Source organism: Pelodiscus sinensis, chromosome 2, assembly GCF_049634645.1.
Source record: "Pelodiscus sinensis isolate JC-2024 chromosome 2, ASM4963464v1, whole genome shotgun sequence".
Taxonomy (NCBI): domain Eukaryota; kingdom Metazoa; phylum Chordata; order Testudines; family Trionychidae; genus Pelodiscus; species Pelodiscus sinensis.
Window position 1 is genome coordinate 7,129,022 of NC_134712.1, and position 24,644 is coordinate 7,153,665.

Below are 24,644 nucleotides of genomic sequence, written 5' to 3' on the forward strand. Positions count from 1 at the left end.
GGAAGGGGGAGCAGGAGGTTGCAGTAGTTGAACAGACACAGCAGATGGAAAAACATGGCGGCAGCGGCAGCAGCAGCAGGAAGCTGCCTAAAAGGGCTACCACCCATCTTTCAGTTCTGTTTTCTCAGAAGCATTATTGAGCTCATCATGGCTGATGATCGGAATGTTCTGTTGCAGTTGTCACGACTGATGCCTATGACGGCTATAATTTTAAAGTAGCTTTCTGAAAGGGGTGGTGGTGGTGTAGTGCTTGAGGGCACCTACACGGCAATAATGTTTCTGGATTTGATCTGCTGAAGTGGCTGTATTAAGAGCTCTATTTTATTGTCAATCCTTATTTCAGAAGGAAGACTTTCTTTTCTATTGTACAGCTCAATATGTATCCCATACTCAGGCAACAAATGGAATCCAGTAAAACCTGTTGATAACAATAAAAACAGATAATCTGTCCTTCAAAAGTTCTCTGAAACTGTTGCCAACCTAAATATATTAATCATTCAAATCCAATTTCTAAGGGGCCTGAACTCTTGACATTTTCAGCATCTGTCAAGCAGCTGGTTACTGTGGAGTTTTTTCTTCCTCGTTCGTTCTTGTATTCAGACAAAAGCTTTTACCTGTACAGGCAGTCCCCGAGTTACGCGGATCCGACTTATGTCGGATCCGCAGTTACGAACGGGGCTTTTCTCGCCCCGGAGGATGGGAGCGGCAGGACGGGACGGGAGCTCCGCGTCTCCCTGGTCCCCCAGCAGACCAGGCTTTTCTCGCCTGGGGTAGAGCAGCCAGAGCGCTGCCGGGTTGGTCCTCGGCGCTACAGTAGCTCCTCGGCGCTACTGGACCAACCCGGCAGCACCCCAGCTGCTCTCCCCCAGGCATCCCCAAGTCAGCCGCTGCTGAAACTGACCAGCGGCTGATTACAGGAAGCCCAAGGCAGAGTTGCTCTGCCCCGGCTTCTTGGAATCAGCCACTGATCAGTTTCAGCAGCGGCTGACTTGGAGACACCTGGGGTAGAGCAGCTGGGGTGCTTCCGGGTTGGTCCCAGCACTGCTGAGGTGCGGCACTGCGGGGACCTACCCGGCAGCGCCCCAGCTGCTCTGTCCCAGGCGTCCAAATTCAGCCGCTGTTGAAACTGATCAGTGGCTGATTCCAGGAAGCCGGGGCAGAGCAACTCTGCCTTGGGCTTCCTGTAGTCAGCCGCTGGTCAGTTTCAGCAGCGGCTGAATCTGGACGCCAGTTCCGACTTGCATATAAATTCAACTTAACAAACCTACAGTCCCTATCTTGTACGTAACCCGGGGACTGCCTGTAGTGCTTTTTAATTATACTTAATGTGGCTAGTGCATTTCAAATGAAGACACAGCTTCTGCCATGTGTATGTTAGCATTCCAACTGGCCATTAGAAAAGGACCAAAAAGAGGAATGTTTCTCTGGAATGAGCCACACACACTTCATTACATAATCAGACAGTGTAGCTCTGAGTGGTACATGAGAACAGACAGTGTCCTGACAGAGGCTGGTTGGGGTTCTGAACACTGTACCACAATACTAAAACAGACTGAGCTAAAAATTACACTTATGGAAATGGTTTCTCAGATTCTTAGACAAAGAGGGGAGCAATGACCAAAACAAGAAAAGGGGGGAACTGAAGGGCCAATAATTTCTAATGTCATGCCATCTCTATCTGAGCACCTTCTGTTTGCCCTAGAAAAATCTTCTAGCTTCGTGTCGCTCAAAGGGAGGGTCCACGTCAAGGGGGAGTGTTTGGATTTTTGGTGTTGGTGGTGGGGGTTTTTTTTTTTGGGGGGGGGGGGTTCTACCATCAGACTAAGATGCTGTGATCCACAATGGACAGATGGATTCTGTGAGCTCTGATACTGAGGGCTGGAAGAGACCTCAGGAGGTCATCAAGTCCAGCCCCCTGCTCAAAGCATGTCCAACCCAAACTAAATCATCCTAAACAGGGCTTTGTCAAGCCAAGACTTAAAAACCTCTAGGGATGGAGATTCTGCCACCTTCTTAGGTAATCTATTCTAGTGCTTCACCATCCTCCTAGGGAAATAGTTTTTCCTAATACCCAACCTAGACCTCCCCCGTTAACTTGAGACCATTGCTCCTTGTTCTGCCATCTGTCACTTCGGAGAACAGCCTCTCTCCATCCTCTTTGGAACCTCCCTTCAGGAAGTTGAAGGCTGCTGTCAAATCCCCCCCTTCACTTTTCTCTTCTGCAGACTAAGCTCGAATCCCTCAGCCTCTCCTCATAGGTCATGTGCTCCAGCCCCCTCATGTTGGTGGCCATCTCCAGTGTGTCCAGGCCCCCTACTATAGAAGGAATGTGAACTGGAGGCAGTACTCCAGATGTGGCCTCACTAGTGCCGAATAAAGAGGAATAATAACTTTTCTAGATCTGCTGGCAATGGTCCTCCTAATGCACCCTAATATGCCATTAGCCTTCTTGGCTACAAGGTCACACTGTGGACTCAATCTGGCTTCTCATTCACTGTAATCTCCAGGTCCTTTTCTGATGAACTGCTGCTACTTAGCCAGTCGGTCCCCTGTAACCATGCTTGGGATTCTTCCGTCCCAAGTGCAGGACTCTGCACTTGTCCTTGTTGAACCTAATCAGATTTCTTTTGGCCCAATCCTCTAATTTGTCCTGATGGGTAGGAATTCTAAAATCTAGCCTCTGACTATGCCATAATGAATTTGGACTATTGGAAGGGGGAGAGAATTGATGGGAGATTGAGAGGACTGGAAAGAACCACTTATGGGGAGGATGGGAATCCAGGGGAAGACAATCTCTGAAGTTTCTAGTAGAGGAAGGAACTAGGGATGTTAAAATACGATTAATTGTAACCACTAAAAATTATAGTGGTTACACATGATGTGGACTCTGCAGTATGAAACTTTAAGCTTTATATTATAGAGCCCTCAAAGCCACCGCCCTGGGAGCAGGACCTGCGAGCATTGCTGGCCCTGCTCCCAAGGATGTTTTGCTGTTGGCTCTGCAGTTGACTTCCAGGGAATGGGGCTGACAGTCTCTTCCAGCCCCACTCCCAGGGAGGCACTATATACCAGCAGTTCCACGTTTACACGCAGGGTGAGGCAGCTGCCCAGGAGCTGTTTGTATCAGAGGCAGCAGTTCAAGACAGGCAGGGAGCCAGTGCCCACCAAGAACCAGTTCCCCGTATGTACGCCCTCCCCTGCCTTCCTCCTCTCCCCCCGCACTGCTGCCTCAGATACAGAGGCAGGACCATAGAGGGAGGGATCTGTGTATAACCACAAAGGTTGACTGAGCCTAGACTCACTAGCTAACCATTCACATCCCTAAACATTCACCAGGATGGGCATACCTCCATGCTCCCACTCTGAGAGAACAAGGGGCAGCATTGTATTAGGCAAATATTTTTAATGCTAAGGGAAGGAATATAAAACTTCTTTAATTTTAAAATTGCATTCTCTCAAAGGCCCATTCAAAAAAAAACTAGATAAATTCATGGAGGATCAATCCATCAGTGGCTATTGGGATGGGCAAGGATGGTGTCCTTAACCTGCATTGGCCAGAAGCTGGGAATAGGGGATCGATCACTTGAATGTTTCCATTCTCTCTGGGGCACCTGGCACTGTTGGAAGACAGGACACTGGGCTAGATGGACCTTTGTCTTTATTGAATCAGACCATTCTCGTGTGTTTTATGTGCTTTATACAAACTGGCTGAAAGAGGAAGAAACTAACAAAGCTGACACTGCTCTAATCTCCTCTAATGAGAAGCTGTGCCGACATTGAGGGCTTTTACGCTTTTTTTAGAAATATTTCTGTGGTGAGGTTGACAGGTATTTATTGATCTTGTCCTAGCACTGTTTGTTACAAAAACAAATACAAGGTCTGTAACCGGTCTGGAAAACTTAACTAAAAATAAAGGACTGTTGCCAGCTCTGAGCAAAATTCAGTGTATTTTGATTAAGGAACAGCAGTACAGAAAGCATAGTATTTGCAAAACATAATGGCTTTTTTTAGGTTAGTGTACACATACTTGTCTGTTTCTCTTTGGTTCTAATTTCTGGTTTATTTTGAGAATACAAGCGAGTCTCTAGGTGCTAACAGGTGAAAATAGAAGTTAAATTCCTATTCCCATATTAGGTCTCTTGGTTTTTATACTTACAGGGAACTATTTTTCCCCTATAGAACTTTATCAAAGAGGTTTTGAATAGAAATTGCTGCATGTGACTTAGTCTTTCTCCCATGCAACTCGTGACCTCATACAGCCCTCAGACTGGTGACATGGTAAGCATTTCCTGTGAACCATGAGCGGTGCTGGTCCCACTATTGTTGGGATTTTTTTTGTCTGGGGGAAAAAACAAAAACGTATTTATTAGAAGCCAGTGTCCTGTTTGTTTATAGCTTGCTGGGAAATGCCATTTTGCAAAGGTCTCAGTGGCAGGGGTAGCTGCTAATAGATATGAAATTGTTTTCATTGATTTGTGTAGGACTCCTAACCTTCTCCACCTGTCGGCTCCTGGGGCCAGTGCTGGGCCTTGTTTATCCAGGGTGTTTTTTCCTCTTCAGTATTTGTTTGCTAGCAGCTAACTAACAGTCCTTGAATTGCTTTTTTCCCCCTCCCAAGAGGTCAACAAATTTAAAAACAATTTCCAGTAGTGGCCAGCTCAGTGCATGGCTGCCAATGGTCACAAAGCATAAAGACTGAATCCTATTCCCCAACAGGGCAAGCACAATAGTGGGAAAAGATTATTCTAAAGGAACAGCACCAGACAGCTCATAGGCTTGCTAACAGGATGCAGGTCTTTTCACTCCTAGGTTCTCCCGTTCAAGCTCTCATCTGATAGCTCCTTTGGCCCATATAAGCTGTCATGAACTATTATAGGCAAGTTCCCAGCTGAATATAGCAAGTGACAGAACTTGTCACCTTAGCAAGATTTGGCTAGAAGGACCAGTGACTGGATGGAAACAGATGAATTAATCTCTTACAATGTGGGACTCATTCCAAATTCAGTCCAAATGGCTGCCTCTTTGTACCTGTTCTGAGCATGGAGAACTGTAGTCTACTGGGCTAATAGTCTGACACATTTCACCTGAATGACATTCAGTTGTAAAAGGCAAATGGCTGGCTGCCTTTACATGAGATGGTGATAATGAATATTCCCCAGCATAACACAGCAAAGTATTTCAGTGCCAAACACTTAAAAGATGCTCCCTTCACCTTCTCCCTTATGGCTGCATGTGTTAACATGACCTCATCCTCACCTTACGTAAATCCTGCCTGTAAAGGGGAGGGCAGAGGTGTAGCTGTAATAAAATGGGCAGATGGGGATGCATGTGCCTTTTTGTAAGTATCTGATATCATGGTAACTCTTCTTACCCCCTCTGGTCTGTTTGAGCCTGACTTGATAGTCATATTGAGACGCTCCAGCCTTTTGGGCGAGGGCCATGGTATAGGTGTCTAAATAGCCAGCTTCCATTAATGTTAGAAGCAAGTAACTGACTAATCATGTACTTGATACTTTCAAACTGCAGACCCACAGCGGGGCCCCTTATTGACCAATCATGTACCTATACAAATTGTAATGGAGCCAGGCTACCTGCATGCCCGGTTCCTTACTATGTTTAAACTGCTGAGTCGCAGCAAGGGTAGGTACTGGACCTGGTGCAAGCTGGAACTGTTGAGTCCTGGCTTGTGCCAGGTCTTGGACCTACCCTGCTGTGGCTCTGCATTTTAAATGTAGTAAGAGCCTACTACATTTAAAAGGCAGAGCTGCAGCAGGGTAGGTCCAGGACCCAGTGTGAGCCAGGTCCCTGACCACTGCAACTCTTACCTCCCCTGTGCCTTCCCTCCCCCCTCGACACCATCTCCTTCCTCCCCCTCTCCTCCTGCTGTCTCTGATATAGAGGCAGCGGGGGGGGGGGGGGGGGGGAGGGGACAAGTAGTCAACTAAATTGACTACTCCTCTTACATCCCTATTATCCCCCCTTGCTCTCCAGAGATACTGAGCACTTTCAACCCCTTCTGAAACTCTTACAAATGAAGGTTTTTTTGTGCCTCCGCTATGTGGATTTAGGAGCCTTTACTTTTTGGCAACTAAAGCTATAAACTTTCACCACAACGATTTGACTTGGCCTGACTTTTGACTATTACAAGACTTACATAATGTCCAGAAACAAGCTGACCTTGCAAAGTATTAAATGGAAAAGTAAAACTGGCAATAAAATCATTGCTTTAAAAAAGGACCTTGTGCAACAGTTCAGTAACCTTTCTTTGCAATTCATTAACCTTGCTTCAAAGCATGCAAATGAAGTTCCCGGTCTGTAGAATTTAGAGAAGTGCAAATCCTGTTGCAGTTGAAAGAAAAGGTTTGAAAGAGTTTTAATTTTATACCCGAGTGGTGATCAGTTCAGATTGGATTGAAGACTGGTATGCAAGCTAATGCCATATTAAGTTCCCTTCTCAACTGAAGGATAGAATAACAAAGAAAAGACTCTGTATTATGTGTTGTACCTACCTAGACCACACATTGGGGTACATCTTTTCTTTCTCTTCAAATAGTATCAACCTATTTCATTGTAAGTAATTGAAGGCTTGCTAGTTGTGCGTGTCTTGAGCTGTGTGTGTTTGGTGATGCTGTCTGTTAGCATGCAACACCTTCTCTTTGGCTTGAATAGACTTATCTGAGCGCAACTCAAGGTTTCCTGTCCCGTCCCAAAACAAGTTACCCAGTTTTGAAGCTCAAAACTTAAACTCTTCCCATCATACACCTTATTCAAAAGGTTTGTGCCATTTGACTTGTTCTCATGTCATGGTGACTTCTGCATAAACCAGTTATGTTAATGAAACTGTAATTGCTGGATGTCGTTTAAGATAGTACTTGTTATAACAAGCTGTATTGCATGATATGAACCACTGATGCAGGGTTAACCTGATGAAAGGGGACTTCTAGGGAGTAAAACAGTGGTGGGTGTTTCTTTCCCTTTTGTCTTGTAGGTATGTTGGTGCAAAAAATCATCCCAACCTGAAGTGAATTAAAAACCTGTCTGGCTTTGAGCTTTGTACACAGTTGTGCTGAAGAACCTCCCAAGCATTTGATTTTGGTATCAAACTAGCCCCAGCCTGTGCAATAGATTGGGCATGCAGAAGTGTTAGCGTCTTGTATAGTGTGGTTTGGCAGGTGTTAAACATCCAGGGCTTGATTCTGCTCTCACACTGCAGGGAGGTGTTGAAGCCAAAAGAATACCATGTGTGAAGAGAGGCTGGCCCCCAGGCAGGACTGTATCCTAAGACCTTCTCTTGTGTGAGTGCACCTCTGCTGGCTGACTTTGTGCACAGCTCCACCACTACTAATAGGCTCTGCAAAGGCAGCTGGTTGTCATAGATTTAAGCAAGAGCTGTAGTCTCAGCTGTTAACTTCTAATTAGCCATCAAAGCTGGGAGGTAGACAACATGTCCCAGAAGATCTTATGCTCCCTTTTAGGTATAGCTCCAAGTTAAAGCCTTCCTGCCATGGCCAATATCAAAGACCTCAGCCTGTCAAAGCTAAGCAAGAGTCAGCAGGTGGCAGTCTAAGCCATGGTGTGAATACTGGGTGTCTCAGGTACCCCATTTGTAGTTCTCATGGTATGTCTGAGTTTTGTCCCATAGGCCACCAATGGCAAACCTAGCACAGAGGTAGAACACAACTGCAAGCTGATACAAGCCGCTTGAGTGGTATCTACAGCCAAGAACTAATCCTTCTAGTTGATCGCTACCAGTCACTCGAACAGGAAAGGCCAAGAAAAGACTCTTTATCAAATTGTTCCTGCTCCATCCACTGAGAAGAAACCTTCTGTAGGCCCCTTGTAGCAGAAGTCCTGACACCACTCAGAACAGAGAGGTCTGATGATCGTAATAGCCCATTATTGGACCAAGCAGCTGTGGTTTGGAACATGTTACAGCTGGCAAAAGCTGATTGCCATAACAGAGGTTCTTGGCTTCAGATCATTGCTCAAAGCACTTAAGCTATAGACAGAATTTCATCCTGTTTACTGAACCACTACACTGTTTCCAGCAGTCTTGAGGAAAACCTAATTCATTGCTATTTAAAATACCATCAAATCTTGACTAAAAATGGCTTGTTCTGAGGACTTTTTCCTCAGGTACCATATAGGTGGTTATGAACAAGAATTGTCAACCTCCCACTTAATAACTAATACCCACAGGATGAAAGCATGAAGCGCAGGTTGAGCTCAGTGGTAAAGATCAAACATCCGTTGTGATCACTGCATATGTTTTGAATTTGAAATTTTTTTAGTGTTGAAATATTTGCATTTTATGCTCACTGCTACTGAGACAATAGACAATTTCACCCGTACTGCTGCTTTGTAAATTGTCACAAGGCTATATGAGAGAGTGCTGTATTAAAGAAGGAAAACACTTCTGAACATACTCTTACTGAATGTAACAACTTCTCTGAAGCACTCCAGCCATCTTAGACTGCAGGACATTACTCTCATTAGTGGGAGGTGGAGGAGGAAGGAAGAGTAGGATTTTTGGTTTGGGATTTTTACCTTTTTCCATTTGCTTGTCTTTCTGATGTTTTATCATTTGCACCAGCTTTCCCCAGGTAAATCCATTTCACTCCCTCCCCCTTAGTCCTGCACACAACTCAGTTTTTTTGTGGGTTTTTTTGTGTTTTTTGAAAATTACATACAGAAATAGAAACCCTTTTTGGTTTCAGAGAAGCAACCTGTATATCACTCTACGGGTTAAGAAATAATTGCTTTTGTCCATTATTCAATTTTAGCCTAAGGAAACACTTTTGTACAGAGTTCTTAACACAGAACTGAGTAGGGCACTTCCTTCATTTTAACGCTTTAAGATAGTTTTTGAAAATTTGATTATAATTAAGCACAGAATGTATACTACTTGACGAAGTTTCCATGGGAAACAGAGCACTTATGTCCGTAGGTCTCAAGTCATTAAAGCTTTAGGAGACATGTATGTGGCTCTTATTATTCAAACTTGCATTAGTTGGTTATCACAATAGCGCCACAAGGGGGAATTCCAGATGCAGTGGCCTACAGGTAAATCTCCAAGAATGTCAGAGGTTCACAGCTATTTTTATATAGCCATATACAAATAAAATCCCAAAATCACACTGCTAAACTCCTGTGTGGCTGACATTGACTACTCTATTTTGCTCTTTCTACAGGGTCAGATCTACCATTTGAGCAAAAATTCAATGCATTCACACACTAACAAGCCCTTTGGGTGGCATTGACTGACTAGATCTTTCCACTGACTCCTAAATAATACTACTCACACACTTTTATTTCAGCAGTTTGGCTATGCCAGTTGTAATCTTCATGCTGCATGTGTTTTTTTTTTTTTTTAAATTGAAAATATAATTTGAGTTCTTGTCCAGTTACAGGTAAAGTTCCATAGTTTTTAGGCAATCGAATATAATAGTGCATTCAGGCAAGTGCTTGCTAGAGATGGGTGTATTGTTAATGTTATGCCTTTCATACACACAAATCCTTTTAGGTCTAAGATGTTCATTGCCCACCATGTAACCTGTGAACCATCTTTTTGTCTTTGTTTTAGGTCTTCCTGAACAATACTACAGCCTCACTTGGTTCCTTAGCCCCATCCTGGGCCTGATCTTCACTCCACTCATAGGTTCAGCTAGCGACCGCTGCACATTGAGCTGGGGCCGCCGGCGGCCTTTTATCCTTGCTCTCTGCATTGGTGCCCTCTTTGGTGTTGCACTTTTCCTTAATGGCTCTGTTATAGGTAAATAATGGGGAAATCACCTTCATTCCTCTTTGCTACAGTCTTTGATATAGAAATATTTCTATAAAACTGATCTGATGTGCAGTTGATTAACATGATTAGCATTAACTAGTGTTATGAGACTTTTAATGTGAACTATCAACTTTGTAGGCTTTTCTTCTCTTTACAAAGTACAGTACTGTGCTAAGTACTAGAGTAGATGTGTTATTGCAAGCCTAGCTGTAACGGTTAATACCTAGTCATTAATAAAGAGGTTGCCAGCATAATATTTGCAGACGCTGAGATGAATTCAGCCAGTTCTTGACATGGGAAAACTGTAGCAACCTGTTCACAGGGAAATGTTTCCTGTTGTGATCCATTTTCCCTTTAATGCATATCTGGCAATACATCCTGTTTCCAGCATTATTTAAAAAATTATCTTTTCACTTTTTCTTGTTCTTTTCTTAGTCCTACTATTGAAAAAGTCCAGAACACTGTTAATATTTGTTTATCAGAAACTGTATGTGGGAAAATAATTTTTCCCGAGTCCCCATCAAAGTTGTTAAAAATAAATTGTTTGCTTAGAACATAGTTTACTACAAGATTTAATCTAGGATCTGAGAATCTTTGGAACATTAGTATGAGACAGGCAGCAGTAAGTACATTTGGGCAAACATTTACATCACCTTTGGATTGATACAATAGCAAGGAACTGAGCCATAACTCTTTTTCTCTTATTTGTGTTGGTAGCTACAGCTCTATTTTTACCAGAAGCCTTAATATTTCAGGAAGCGAACTGAGCATTTTACCTTTCTAATGCCTTGTGATGGCTTTTACCTTCCTACAATTTGCTCAGGATAAAAATTCTTCTCGTTAATAAACAAATCACGTCTATCTATTAAACATCAGCCACTTCCATCACTATGCCCTGCCACTTTTCAGAGTTAATTCCTACAAGAAAATGTTAAGGCTTGGCAGAATAGGTAAAATATGATGGCTGCATGCTTTGTCTGCTAGTAGTCTCTGCGCCTGCTATACCTCCTCTTCCTGCAGGCTTGTGAAAGCAGTCTGATTGCAGGCCTCCTAATAGTTAGCTATATAGCGAAGAAGCTAATTCTGATTTAAGATACCTCTGCATATTAGTTTTAAGTTGGTATTAGCTGATGCATTAAGCTATGTTTGCCAAAACTTGTATTTGGTGACTTAGCATCTTTTGATTAAATTTTTACTAAATCAAAGGTGGTGTGTGTTCTCAAACTTTGAGAATACTTTAAACAAAACAAGACTTAGTACCCTTTTGTCACTATGGGGGGGGGAGGGGGCAGGTCACTTCAGTATTGCCTAGAATAGATACATGTAGTAGCATCATGCTCAATACATTCCGTAGGAATCTTTTTAAAAACACAGAAGCAATAGCAGACTTTTGAACGTAGGTATTGAGTGGCCTCTGCACGTTCCAACTTCTAGAATGCACCAGGAGTGTAGCTTACCCCTGATGGAACCGCCTAGGGGTGCTCTATATTGAAGGGTGCAATCTATAGCACTGGCAGAAAATTAAAATGCATTGAACTGCATTTATAAGCAGTATTTTGAGGGTCCTAACTTCTCTACCCTGGGTGCCTTTTACAATAACTACCTTTTGGGGTTTGAAGGAAATCATGTATGAGAAACGAAAATAGATGCTGCTAGTTTGAGGTGCGTAATACAGATAAACTCAAAACAAATGTCATTCTCATAAATGTAAAAACATATCTTGTCACAGACTAGGGAAGGAGCTGTTCCAAAGAACTGAAATGGCCACTTTATTCAGTAAAAGAATGTTTCCAATAAATGCGTTGGCTGCCTTTCTCTTTAGGAGATTAACCTTGCGTTTGAGTAGTTTTCCGCTTTTGCATAAAATGCATAAAGATTTTTTTTTTTTTTTTTTTTTTACAGGTCTAGCCATTGGCGATGTCCCAGACAAGCAGCCCATTGGCATAGTTCTCACTGTGCTGGGGGTAGTAGTGTTGGATTTTTGTGCTGATGCAACAGAAGGGCCAATACGGGCCTATTTGCTGGATGTGGTGGACAGTGAAGAACAAGACATGGCACTCAACATCCATGCATTTTCTGCTGGTATGTAGTTCATTTATTTCTCCTGCAATTTTTGTATCTGCATGAGGTTGGCCAGTCATTACTTAGTTGCCTTGCATTGAAAATTTAGTTGCACAGGTTAGGGATGCTAAATTTAGACTAATTGGCTATTTGAATAGTTGATGCAATTTGCGACTATTTTATTAGTCGATAAGGGCACCTATGCCTTTGAAGTGTAGCGACAGCCCCAGGGCTGTCGCTACACTTCAATGGCAAAAGTGCTGCAGGGAGCACGCCAATCCCCCGCTGGCCCTGTGCTCCCAGTGGTGTTTCAAAGCGGCAGTGCTGCATGGAGCCTGGGGTCAGCAGGGGAGTCCCCAGCTGACTCTGGGATCCACGCAGCGCTGACTCTTCTCCCCCCCCCCCCCCCCACGCTTCCTGCCTCTTTCTGATAGAGGCAGCAAAGCGGGGAGGGGAGACTAGTTGACATTTGCTTATCAGCTAGTCAACTAGTCCTTCACATCCCCACTATAGGTTGAACCTCTCTCATCCGATACCCTCAGGACCTGACAGGTACTGAACGAGAGAACTTGCCAAACCATGGGAGGTCAATATTGTCTTTCAGCATTACCAACACTTCCACTGCTTATTAGGCTCTTAGAAGATATTTAGGCATAAATTAGAGTTAAATAATAGTACAGAACACAAGAGCCAGGGCTGGTGGCTGTAAACACACTTTATGGGACCACAGGAAACTTGGATACACCTATAAGTGGACTTCCAGCTAACTAAAATCATGCTGGACCACGGATGTTGCCAGACCAGACAGTGCCAGACGACAGAGGTTCACCCTATAGATGTTCACTGAACTTGCTTCCCATGTCCGGACTGCATCATAGCCATTCTCCTGCTAATCTAGATGCTCTCCTCATTCTAAGAGACCATCTATGTGAACCTTGTCTGTCACTAAATAATACTTGCGAATGATGGCAGGATAAAGTATTAAAATATTGCATTGCCAAAACATTTTAAGGACCCAGTCAAGGTTTGGGCTTTGTCATGTGCAGACTTGTAGTAAGACATTCTCTTCCCTGAAGTACTTGCAGTCTAAATAGAAAAGACAAACAAAACAATAATAAACGGGGGACAGGTTTCTCTGTTATGGTCTTGTTAATGAGTTACTACAGGTTGATTTTAGTGCAATAATCTGGGTGTACATCAGCGTAACTATAAGGAAAATTGGGAGTGATACATATTTAACATATATGGTAATATACTGAATGGATATTTGTCTTTGGTTCCCTCCAGTACATTAATATTAACCTCTGGTTTGCCTATAAAACTAAGTGAACCATATTAGAAATGTGAGCTTAGAGCAATATTGAAATAATATACTTTGGCCAATTGAATCAGCTTGTTATAACTGCCACCAGGTGGACTTGAACTTGGGACCTCTGGAGCTTAGTATAGGCGCTCTACCCTTTGAGCTAAAAGCCAGCTGCCTCTCAGTCTATGCTGTAGAGGTCTCTTGTTCTTCTGTTGCTGTGGTTTAGGTGCCACCTCATGGGATAGTGAGCCACACTAGGTGTGTGGGTTACATGATCACATGATGAAAAGCCACTACCGATAACATTGGACTAACCAATCACATAGTCTTAGAGTTTTGTCTAAAGCTGTAGCTCATTAAAACATTTCCATTTTGTGAAAATTTGTCTGTCAAGAGGTTCAAGAAATAAGCTTCTTTCCATTGCCAAACAGTTGACTCCATCATTGAAATATCTTGTACTTCTAAATACTCTTTGGATGCTCCTAGATGAGATGGTATTTCCAGGCAGACTTAACTTTTGGGTTAGACTGATTTTATTTTCATGCAGCTAAGTAGTAATTGTTGTTTTTCCCCCTCCCCCTTCCTCAGGTCTTGGAGGAGCGATTGGCTATATGTTAGGAGGTCTGGACTGGATGCAAACCTTCTTGGGTGACCTTTTTAAATCTCAAGAACAAGTACTTTTCTTTTTTGCCGCCATTATTTTCTCTGTCTCTGTGGCTCTTCACCTTTTTAGTATTGAAGAAGAGCAGTATAACCCTCAACAAGACAGAATTGAAGATGAAGCAGATACATTGTCTAGTGTGAAGCTCAGTGGAAGCCTTCCACCGCTGAATCGACTGAATGCAATTAGTGAGGAAGATCCCTACGGGACCTCAGTGTACCGAGAGGAGGTTCAGTCAGAGCAGGATCTCCATATGGACTTCCTTGAGGTGGACATTGTACGGAGTAAGAGCGATTCTGTTCTGCACATGCCAGATGCGACTCTGGAAATGGAATCGGAGCTGCTTTTTCTACATGACATTGAACCCTCCATTTTTCAGGACTCTTCCTACCCAAACACTCCCCTCAGCACTAGCCAGGAACGTCTGAAGTGCAAATTTAACCGCCTGTCTGCTTTCCTCAGGGAAAATGAAAAAGAGGAGATGTTGCTTGATAATCACTTGAATGAAGCCAAACTCCCAAATGGCAATGGCTCCCTACCAAAAGATATCCTCAATGGACATGCTAGAATTGGCATGAAGCAATCTAGTACTTCAAACTCCATGCGCAGGCGAAGGCACATGTTCTATCGGCAGCCGTCTTACACCTTCTCCTACTACGGCAAAATAGGCTCTCACCGCTATCGTTTCCGCCGGGCCAATGCCATTGTCTTGATAAAGTCCTCCCGCAGCATGAATGATATCTATGACATACAGAAGAGGCAGCGGCAGAGGTACCGACACAGGAATCCGAGTGGCACAACAAATTCCAGCGGAGACACTGAAAGTGAAGAAGGGGAAACTGAAACCACTGTCAGGCTTCTGTGGCTGTCCATGCTAAAAATGCCCAATGAGCTCCTGAGACTTTGCCTGTGTCACCTCTTAACGTGGTTTTCCATCATTGCTGAAGCTGTGTTTTATACGGATTTCATGGGACAGGTCATCTTTAAAGGAGATCCCAAGGTAAGCAAAGAGTCTGCATTGCCAATGCAGAACTGCTTGTAATTCTCTTTAGATTATACTCTGGTAAATCTTTGTTTCATGCAGGCTCCTTCTAATTCTACCGAATTACATGCCTACCATGCTGGAGTTCAGATGGGCTGCAGGGGATTGGTCATTTATGCTGCAACTGCTGCTGTTTGCTCAGGTAAGACTCCATGCAGGCAAGCAATAAAGTATTTCTCATTAATCGTATGAGCGAGGTGCTGCAGCGATAATGTTAAATATTTTTTTAGCATCAAAATATAACTTGGTCTAAACTAAAGAGTGCACCTTCCAATCAGCTCTTGCAACATTGAGGGAGAGGCAAGAAGAAACTTGGGAATGTATTTTGTTGTAATGGGTATTAAGTCTGGCTTCTCAAGAGTCTGTATGGCCAAGTACCTCAAAGACAGAACTATGAATACATCCTTTCAAACCTAAAACTACCTTTGAGGACACTTGTCATCTCTAGCCAGCCATCAACCATCAGAAAGGTAAAATATGCCTACCAAAAAGTTACTTATGTAAAAAACGTAGAAAGACTGTTCTTAAAAGCAAAATTATAAATTATACCCTCTAAGACGCATCTGTTAAGTCTGAGCAGCCTAGCAACTTTCGAGCTACTGTTTGCACTTGAAGTTTACTGTAATAGAGAACTTTAGGCATACTTTAATTATGCATTTTGTAGCCCACACATGTGTGCATATGCACATGTGAATTACAACTTAATATTCCTGGGACCATCTCATTATTGAGGCATCTCCAGATGTCCCCTTGTAAAATACAAAGGGGAAGTCTGGCTCTAGGGTTGGATTATTTAATTATCTAAAGCATTTAATTTAGTAAAGGTCTGAGCTAGGAAATTGATCTATCCTGTGCTCCAAAGGTCCATTGAATTGGAATCTTGCAGCACCTAAATTCTAGTCCCAGTTCTGCCATAGTCTTGAAGTGTGGCCTTGGGCAAGTCACTTAGCCTCTGTCTGTTTTCCAGTTCTTAGAAACACACTATCCCATCTTCAGCCTTCTTGATAGGTGGTGAAAATGAATCCGTGCTTGCACAACACTCTGAACATGTTAAAAGCCATGTAATCCTTAAATGTTAGGTCGGACTGTGAATTGTGCAGAGGAATCGAATAGACTTATAACATGGGTTTGATTCTTGGTTTAATTCTCTGCAGCCTTGCTACAGAAATACTTGGACAACTATGACCTTAGCATAAAGGTGATCTACATTCTGGGCACGCTGGGTTTTGCAATTGGTACTGCAGTGATGGCTATATTCCCCAATGTGTATGTGGCTATGATCATGATCAGCACGATGGGAATCGTCTCGATGAGTATCTCCTACTGTCCTTATGCGCTTTTAGGACAATACCATGACATTAAACAGGTATGTGAAATACTTAATCACAGTGGTCCACTTCCACCTCCCTATTTAAAATTATGAGGCAAAAAAGGATTTGGCACATCCACTTGCTTGGGACTATAGGATTAGTTGGGACATCTCCCAAAGGAAAGCTGTAACTTCTGAATTGCTAGTGAACAGCAATGACTGCTACCTAATCGGGCCACAATTAGCTTAAATTCTGCTCAATAGGGACACATTAGCTTGGGGCCAAGTTACATTTAACCCCTTTCACATCATCATTTAGTATCTGAAATACAGAACATGGGCCTTTTAATAAAAAATGCTGGTGGGGGGGTTACATAATCTTTAAATAGAAAGTGACCATGAATGCCATAACGGTCACTGCAATTCTGGCAAATGTTCTTCTTCAAAAGGCCTGCTTCCTTAATGGGAGGATAGGCTATCTACAGAGCTCTCCCATCTAAGCATCACCTGCTGTGTTGGAGGCTCTGGTAATAGTCTGCAGGCACAACCACAGGTTCTGTGCTGGAACTCGGCCTGTACAAGAGAAGTGCAGCCGCCTTCACTTCTGGAGTCTTAGTGCTGCTGTTTGGGTTTCAGCCTCGAAGAGAAGGTGTTGGACACATCAGTCTTCATTGACGTGATGTTTTAAAATCATGGAGAAGTTTCTACTGGCCAATTCATTTTTAAAATGGCATTTATAAAAACTTAATTTGGAGCCAGCTATGATGGCAAAGGCCTTTAAACTAGAGTGATCAATGGCCTGTCTGGCCCAAATTGAGCAGGAACTTCGCTCCAGAAGAATGGATTCCAGCTGACGGACTTTAGTATGAGCGGTGTGGGTAGAAATGCACTTGAACCTCCATACTCTGGGTGTCCCTAATCTGGGAACATCTGTGGTACAAACCCTGGTACAAACCCTCTGCATGCTGCTGGTCCCCCTCTCCTCCAGCAGGGGGAGTGACAGCACGGCAAACTGCTTCACCAGGGGCTTTCCCTGCCACTCCCATAGCAGTGGGAGGCTGGTGCACAAAACCATGTGTGCCCTCAGGAGCAGGGTGCCAAGTGAGCGCCCCACCCCTCCCCTCAGGAGCCCTCCTTCGTAGACCCAGTGCCTCTGTGATCTGCAAAAGTTCCTTAATCCAGCAGACCCAAATTCCCAGGGTTGGCAGATTAGAGGTGCAAGTGCATTTTTATTGCCTCCTTGACCCGTTTACTCTTTAAGCAGAAGTGAAGGTGTTGCTGGCTGAGCCATTTGGGGTGGAGAGAGGCGGTTGTGTTCGGGAGGAGGTGTGGTTCAGAGATCACTTCTAACGGACATGCCTTCTCTTTCAGTATGTTCACCACAGCCCTGGAAACTCCAAGCGAGGGTTTGGCATAGACTGTGCTATCCTGTCATGCCAGGTTTACATCTCCCAGATCCTGGTGGCCTCCGCGCTGGGAGGGGTGGTGGATGCAGTAGGCACGGTCCAGGTTATTCCAATGGTGGCATCAGTAGGATCCTTCCTGGGCTTTTTGACCGCTACCTTCTTGGTGATTTACCCTGACCTCACAGAGGACCCGAAGGAAGAACAGAAGGGGCTGAGCCCTCCCGTGACCACGGAAAGCGACGGTGTGGATGCCGAGAAACCAACTGCGATAAAGCTGCCACAAAAAGAGGCGGCCTCATCCGAATTGGAAAGCGAGACAACCATTTGAATGGGTCATTGTTATTTATACACATTCCAAGCAGTTCAGGTGCATGAATGAGGACATTCTTTACAGAAAAATTCTGATTCCTCCTTAGTTACTTGCTGCTTTAACGGCAGCAAAAATGACTACTTCATGCAATACCATAGATGAAATTCTGTAGCCCTAAGCTAGATTTGAACAGATAGCTATTATGCTGATTGCTTTCTCTACGATTTAGACATTGTCACTTCTGAATACTTTTTACATTAAGAGCACACTTAGATTTCCAATATATAAATCTGCAGGTACCTTGTTTGTTTGTTCTTGCATGTTTTAAAATGTCATGACAGGTTCACAGTGTATACAGGTTAGCAGTTTAGAAAAAATGAGTTGCTTGCAATTTTTAGACTAATTGGAAACAAGCTATTTTGACTATAGGCTTCACTAATTTTTTTGTCTGAATATTTCAGCTCTTGCTAATGTAATAGGTGAATCAACTGCATAAATGCCTTTCTCTTTTTTCTGTAAAAACAATATGTAGTTACAGCTACGATTATTAACATCCATTTAGATTTCATTCTATTTTAATGGGTGCAATTATTACAAGAGTTTTGGGGGTTTTTTGCGATTCTGTTTTTAAAAAAACAGTTACTACAGTTTGAGATGTGCTGTTAATTTTTATTCAAATCTGTTCCCAAGTACCGCTGCTTGTCAAACGGATGGCATTGGGTGCATGGCTTAGCTGCTGATGGAAGGAATAGCAGCTGGGAAGGTGATCTGCATTTGCAGCAAACATTTGCAGTGAGTGCAGAATTTAAGGAGTGTAATAGGAACATGCTGTGACCATTTTAGCAGGGAGCTTTGTATGTGAAACTTCCTGGGGTTGTGGGGTTTTTTTAACTTGGCATTTAGAGCTGATCATCTCACTTTGACTAAGCGACCATAGAGAAAGGAATTTCATTCAGATGGCTTCCTGGAAGTGATGTGAGGATTCTCTCCATTGGGGAAGGAGGTGGTTGTTTGCACTTTTTTGATCCTTTTAACCTGGCTGGGAATCACAATAGTCTAGTGACAGTGTCAGTAAAACAAGGTAAACCAAAGGCCTACCTCTAACTTCATGCCATTGTTTGGGGATAAATCTGTCAAAAAAGAGCTTTGGTCCTTAAAATCCAATTTGGGAGCATGTAATGCAGTTCTTCTCCTTCATAGGAGTTTTATGTTGGAGCTCTTTTCAGCTGCTGTCCTGAATCCTTCAGCCTGACCTCTTTACCCTCTGCTGTAATACTGGATTCGGGACATAGCTGCAATACAAGGAAACTTTCTATGAAGAACTATAGGAAAGATATTAATTTAAATGCTAGACTGAACTTTTAGCAGTGCTGAAAACCCTGGCTAGATAGAACTCAGACACAGCAGCCTTTTAAGGTGTCTTTATAAACAGAAAACGCACTTCTTACCAGACAAGGACAGGAAGCGTCAAACCCTCCTTTTCCATGTGGAAATGAGTAGAGGCTGCCGTGAGTTCACAGGTTTAATCAGGCAAAACCAGACTGCTGCTGCCAGGTTTATGCCACCTCAAACTCTTGAAATTGCAGCAGTACTTTAAAATGCATGTCCAAATGATGCTGCAATGTCCTCATTCGAAAGCAAAGTTGTGTGTGTGTTTCAGAATGACAAACTGTTTTTAATACTTGAATTGTAAGGGTATATAAGAGAATACATATACTAGTGAAGCTGACGCTAACTGGCTGTCTTGCCAATGTCATCAATAAAATACTGAAGGCATCACATGTTTTCTTCTTAGCTGAAGGATTTTAGGCAATACCCCTTTCTCCGTCTGACAACTGGATTCAGTTGTGAAACATGCCAGACGTTCCCAGGAGCAAATATACTGGGGGTTTTTTTAGGCTGAGCTCTGAAATTCCAAGTATACAGAATTGCACAGGATTCTAAGTATTTTAAAGTCTTCTCCCCCCCCCCCCCCCCCCCAACCTTGGTGAATTTTTTTAGAAGACTTGTGAATTTTGTGTTCAGACAGGACAATAATACTACTGAAGCATTTAAGACCTCGTTGAAGAAATCAGTTAGAAATAATTTCTCGCTGAACTCTTGGAGTGAGGTTTTCTCATCTCTGTATATATTCTAGTAGGGTTCACATAACCGGTAGTGTTTCACCGTAAAACTGGCATTCCTGTAAAATACAAACCTAATTAGATGTTTTTAAAGCTTAGCATTAATATTTTATTTTAAAACACTTTCTAGGATTCTGCTTCTTTAAGTGGACACAGTCCATAGTTCTTAACTTGCACATATAAACAAGTTTTAAAGTTACCGTTGCATGTGAGATTGTCTATAAATTTAATCTTTTAATACCAGTCTGGTCTCTTTTCTCTTTACAGAAATGTTTCATTGAATGTAGTTTAAACTAACATTACCAGACATACCACATTTTGGCTCCAGAGGGTGCTATGCTGGCGACAGTTTAGCCTGGCAAAGAGGGAACATAGCAAACAGAGCAATCCTAAAACTTTGCTTTTTGGAGCTGGGCACAAGCCCATTTACTTTGCCTCCCTATTTCAGAAGGGGGAGAGGTTTTAATGTGGGGTAGAGCTCAGTTTTGGACCCAGAAGATCCAAAGTGAAGGTCCCAGGGAAATAGTCATATAAACACACTTTATATTGCTGGCAGTACTTATTGGGTAGCCCTGTTTAGATCTTCAAAGACTTGTACCCACAGTAGCTACTATTGCCTAGCCAGCTTATGGAGCTTGGAGAAGTTTAAGTCCAAAACTGAAAAGCATCTTTGGACAGGTTCTTGCTGGTGATTATGGGAGCTTGATTAATTCTGGCGCTCTTGGATTTGAGAATTGCTTTGTAGCCCAGGTGTTTCCTTTAAGTAAACAGCCCTGTAGTTCTGAATGTATTGTATACCTTATCTTCAATGGCAAAGAGCATTACACTTGATGGATTTGACTAGTGCAATCTTACAGTAATAATCACCTTCTTTCTTACTGTGGGAATGAAGGGAAGAAAAAGCTGAGTGAGCCATTTAACTTCCTGGGGATTCTAAATAGTGTATAGGTTTGCCAATATTACTGCACAGTCCACTTCATCTTCTGAATGCATCTGTTAAAATACATACCACAGCAGGTTTAAGTTTGGCTAGTTTAATTCTTCCTCTATTTCTCTTTACCACAGAATGTTACAGCCATGAAGCAAGAAACAAAGATTTTTAATAACACTTGACAGCTTTACATTCATGTTCTTAAAAGGTTAAATTAGTTAAAAGTATCTTTCATGAGCGGTCTGGTTGCTAGGCATCATGTCTAGCATTAAGCTGTGTTAAGTCAGAGGCTTTAACGTAACCATTTTTGGAAATTCTATCACTGAATTTGCTCCATTGATTTATTATAGTCTAATTGTATTTAAACCAAGCAGCTCATTAAGAAGGATTTCAAAAAATAGAAGCAATAATTTCTTAGGAATATTTTCCTCCCCTTACTCAAAGTGTTTGAATAGAGATTTCTTACCTAAATAACCTTTCAATAATTTTAAGCTGATTTATCTTTGATCCACTCTGTCCACTCTCAGGTCAGGATAACAGTTGGTGAGGAAAGACACGTGCCTTTCACACCAAGGGGCAGAGAAGCAACTGTAGGAGAAACGGCAAATCCAGTGCAAATTACAGCTCTGAACCTTGCCTCCTATTTGGCCCATCAAAGATGGGACCGTTTCTAAAAGAAGGCTGAGCAGGGATGCACCAGGAATCAGAATTTCCCTATCTCTAGCCGCAATGGTAGGAGTGACTTTCACTATGGAAACTCTGGCTGCTGGATTCAGTTGTGAAACATGCCAGACGTTCCCAGGAAGCCAGTTTTAAGTAGTTTGGAGAACTAAGGTTTCTCAATCGTGTCTCCTCTAGTTTGAATCCTTCTCTATCAGCATTTGAATAACTATATATGGCAGAGGTGGCAATATTGAGGAAGTACATCATCTGATCCCCTGTTGTCTCACTGGAATCTTGGATTTTGGTGATCTAGGCCTTGTTCCAAAATCCAGGGGAGTCTAGAAAGGGCTTCTGTTCACGCCAGTGGGCTGTGGATTAGACACTTGGTAGCCGTTTACAGCTCTCTGGATTAACACTAAATTTATAAATAGCAGAAGGGGAAGTTAAATTGTTCTGCTGGGGATGGAAGTACAACTTGTGGGATTCCACTCTTGCAACTTTGATTTTGTTCAATATATTCCATATTTTTATTAACGGCAACTTAATGTGGGCACGTGATTTTAGTTTTGTGACATTCTGTGCTTCATTACCTACTTTTACTTCCTAGCGCTTCCTATATAGAATTGAAAACTCAGTGATTAAGCTAGAAGTAAAACTAGGTACTGAACGCTCCCTATATATACTTCAGGCCAAAATATCTTTGATGGTTTGTGTGCTCTTTTTGAATTGTACTAAGTAATATTGGTGGGGGGGGTTTTACTTGAGTTCTTCCAGTTTTCCCACTTAGTCTGCTGCAAGATGAGCTAAGCTATAAAATATATATCCTGTTTATAGAACACCTGCATGAAACTTCAAGCATCTGGAGGATCTGTTGTGGAAAAGCGATTGTTTTTATTTACAGCTGTCTGCTCCTTGTTTTCTATTGACAGGCCAAATAAATGTAATTCACGCCAAATGTTGCACATGAATGGTATTGATGACTGTGTATGAAATACCAAATTTTATTTTTCCTTAAGGTGATTTATATGGCTATAGATAATCCTTGAGCTTATACCACCATACTGCAAGTTTGTAAATTTGCATGGAAAAGGGTCATTCTCCAAGGATAAGCTACCCAAAGTTTTCTATTTCTCATGTTGCATCCAGAATAAGCATATTGCAAATGCGCCTTCTGCTCACTCGAACTGTTTTGTTGTAAAGGTTTTTTCACTTCAGCCAGGGAAATTGGATCGGAAGGACTGCATTCCGTTGTCAGGGTCACTTAGGGTACGTCTAGACTACAGGCTTTTGTCGACAGAAGTTTTGTCGACATACTGTCGACAAAACTTCTGTCGACAGAGCGTCTAGACTACATTCAGTTCTGTCGACAAAGCAAGCTGCTTTGTCGACAAAACCCTGTAGTCTAGACACAACCCTACAGGCAATAACACCTTCTGTCAACAGAGCTCTGTCGACAGAAGGCGTTATGCCTCGTAAAATGAGGTTTACCAGCGTCTACAAAACTGCTGAGTTCTGTCGACGTTATGTCGACAGAACTCAGCGGTAGTGTAGACGCAGGTATAGTTTTGTCGACAAAAGTCCACTTTTGTCGACAAAACTCTGTAGTCTAGACACATCCTTACACAACTTGAGTCAGTCGGAGCAGAAAGTCCCACCATTCCAATGCTTGGTTTTGCCCCGGATTAAATTAGACTTTTCTGTAAAATGGATTTGAATTTCTAGACCTGAATAACTTTCAAATTTGTCTTGCTTTTAACCTGGCCTTTTTAGTCTGCAAACTGTTGCTTTGAACCCCTGGGGGTGGGGGGGACAAACAGCTTTATCTGAGGCATAGGGGACTGGAAACCGTTGCATCATACAGCATCCTGATTAAACCAGTGGCAACAGGAGCAGTCATTTCTGATGCCAGTAGTAAACAGACTTCTTGTAGTTCTGTAGCTGCTGTCAGTGTAACACAAATGCAAACGTAGCAAACAATATTTTGCCCAGCAAATATTGCACTGTAGTACGAACACACAAGTCCTCCAGTGTAAGTGTCCAGAAGAAAAACCACTGCATGAGTTCCTCTGAAACTCTGGCTCATGTTTTTAATTTACATTTTAAAATCCCATTTAAAGATCTAGGAATGTAGCCCTGAAATACTATTACTAGCTTTACTGAGGTTAATACCTAGTTGGTACCAGATTTCCAAGTTGCATTGAGTAGAACAAACCCTGAATGGAATTAACTCTGACCCAATTAGTGGTTCCTAACTTTTTCTTTCTGATGTAACATAGACACAAAACCTTTTTGGTAGCCAAATGACCAGCTTGTTTTAAAATGCCTCATATTAATAAAGCTGCATATAGGCATCTCATAATGAAAAAAAAATATTTGGTTCCATTGTGAACTGGCCATATGACAACTACTTTTTTTATCAACTTATTAAGTTGGGGCACTATAATAGCTCTTGCTGAGTTTAGCAATGTTTATAAGCGTGTGTTAAACACATAAGTTTTATGAGGAAAAAGGGATAAAGAAAAGCAATGTCACAGATGAATGTTTGAGTAGACAGCATACCATTTTTATTTCTACACTGTTGAGCTTATTTTCTGTTTTTAAGATAAAACTTTGCATGAGAAACTTTTACTCTGCTGCACTTTCTGTTCTCTTTTTGTATAATCTTGATTTTTCATTTATGCATAGAAAAAATGGATTTAGAAATATTCTACTCTACATTGCATTGTGTTCCAATCTGTTCTACAATTCAATCTTAATAAACATTTAAGAGTTTGTATGTGTTTCTGTGTAATGTCTGAAAATGAAGCACAAAGCCTTGAAAATCCATGTGTGGTGTGCATCTTAGCCGTGTGTGCGGGACAGTGCACAGCAGTGAATGAGGCATTGCTTGATTTCAGGAGGGAGCTGAGTACATTAAACTTTGCAGGCTGTCTCTGGCTAGTCATTTAACCATTCTTCCGTATGTTCCTCACTGTCAATGAAAATAATACTGTACTCCTGTGCCTTTCAAGGTTTGAGTCTAAATAGTATAAAACTCTATTATAGAAG

The 24,644-nt window shown here is 42.3% G+C and overlaps 1 protein-coding gene across 2 annotated transcripts in view; it reads left to right on the plus strand.

The window, feature by feature from the left end:
- The window catches only part of SLC45A4 (solute carrier family 45 member 4), a 93,592-nt gene extending 69,224 nt beyond the window's left edge, over window positions 1–24,368 (plus strand). Inside the window, exons 1-7 of one of the 2 annotated variants that reach the window (XM_075920045.1) lie at window positions 6,332–6,570; window positions 9,584–9,772; window positions 11,687–11,866; window positions 13,740–14,812; window positions 14,897–14,996; window positions 16,009–16,220; window positions 17,535–24,368. In XM_075920045.1, the coding sequence (XP_075776160.1) occupies window positions 6,495–6,570; window positions 9,584–9,772; window positions 11,687–11,866; window positions 13,740–14,812; window positions 14,897–14,996; window positions 16,009–16,220; window positions 17,535–17,897 (2,193 nt within the window). In that variant the 5' untranslated portion in view covers window positions 6,332–6,494 and the 3' untranslated portion in view covers window positions 17,898–24,368. Of the gene's footprint in view, window positions 1–6,331; window positions 6,571–9,583; window positions 9,773–11,686; window positions 11,867–13,739; window positions 14,813–14,896; window positions 14,997–16,008; window positions 16,221–17,534 lie in introns of those variants that run through there. The other variant, XM_075920044.1, reaches the window with a different exon arrangement.
- Window positions 24,369–24,644: the final 276 nt, after the last annotated feature.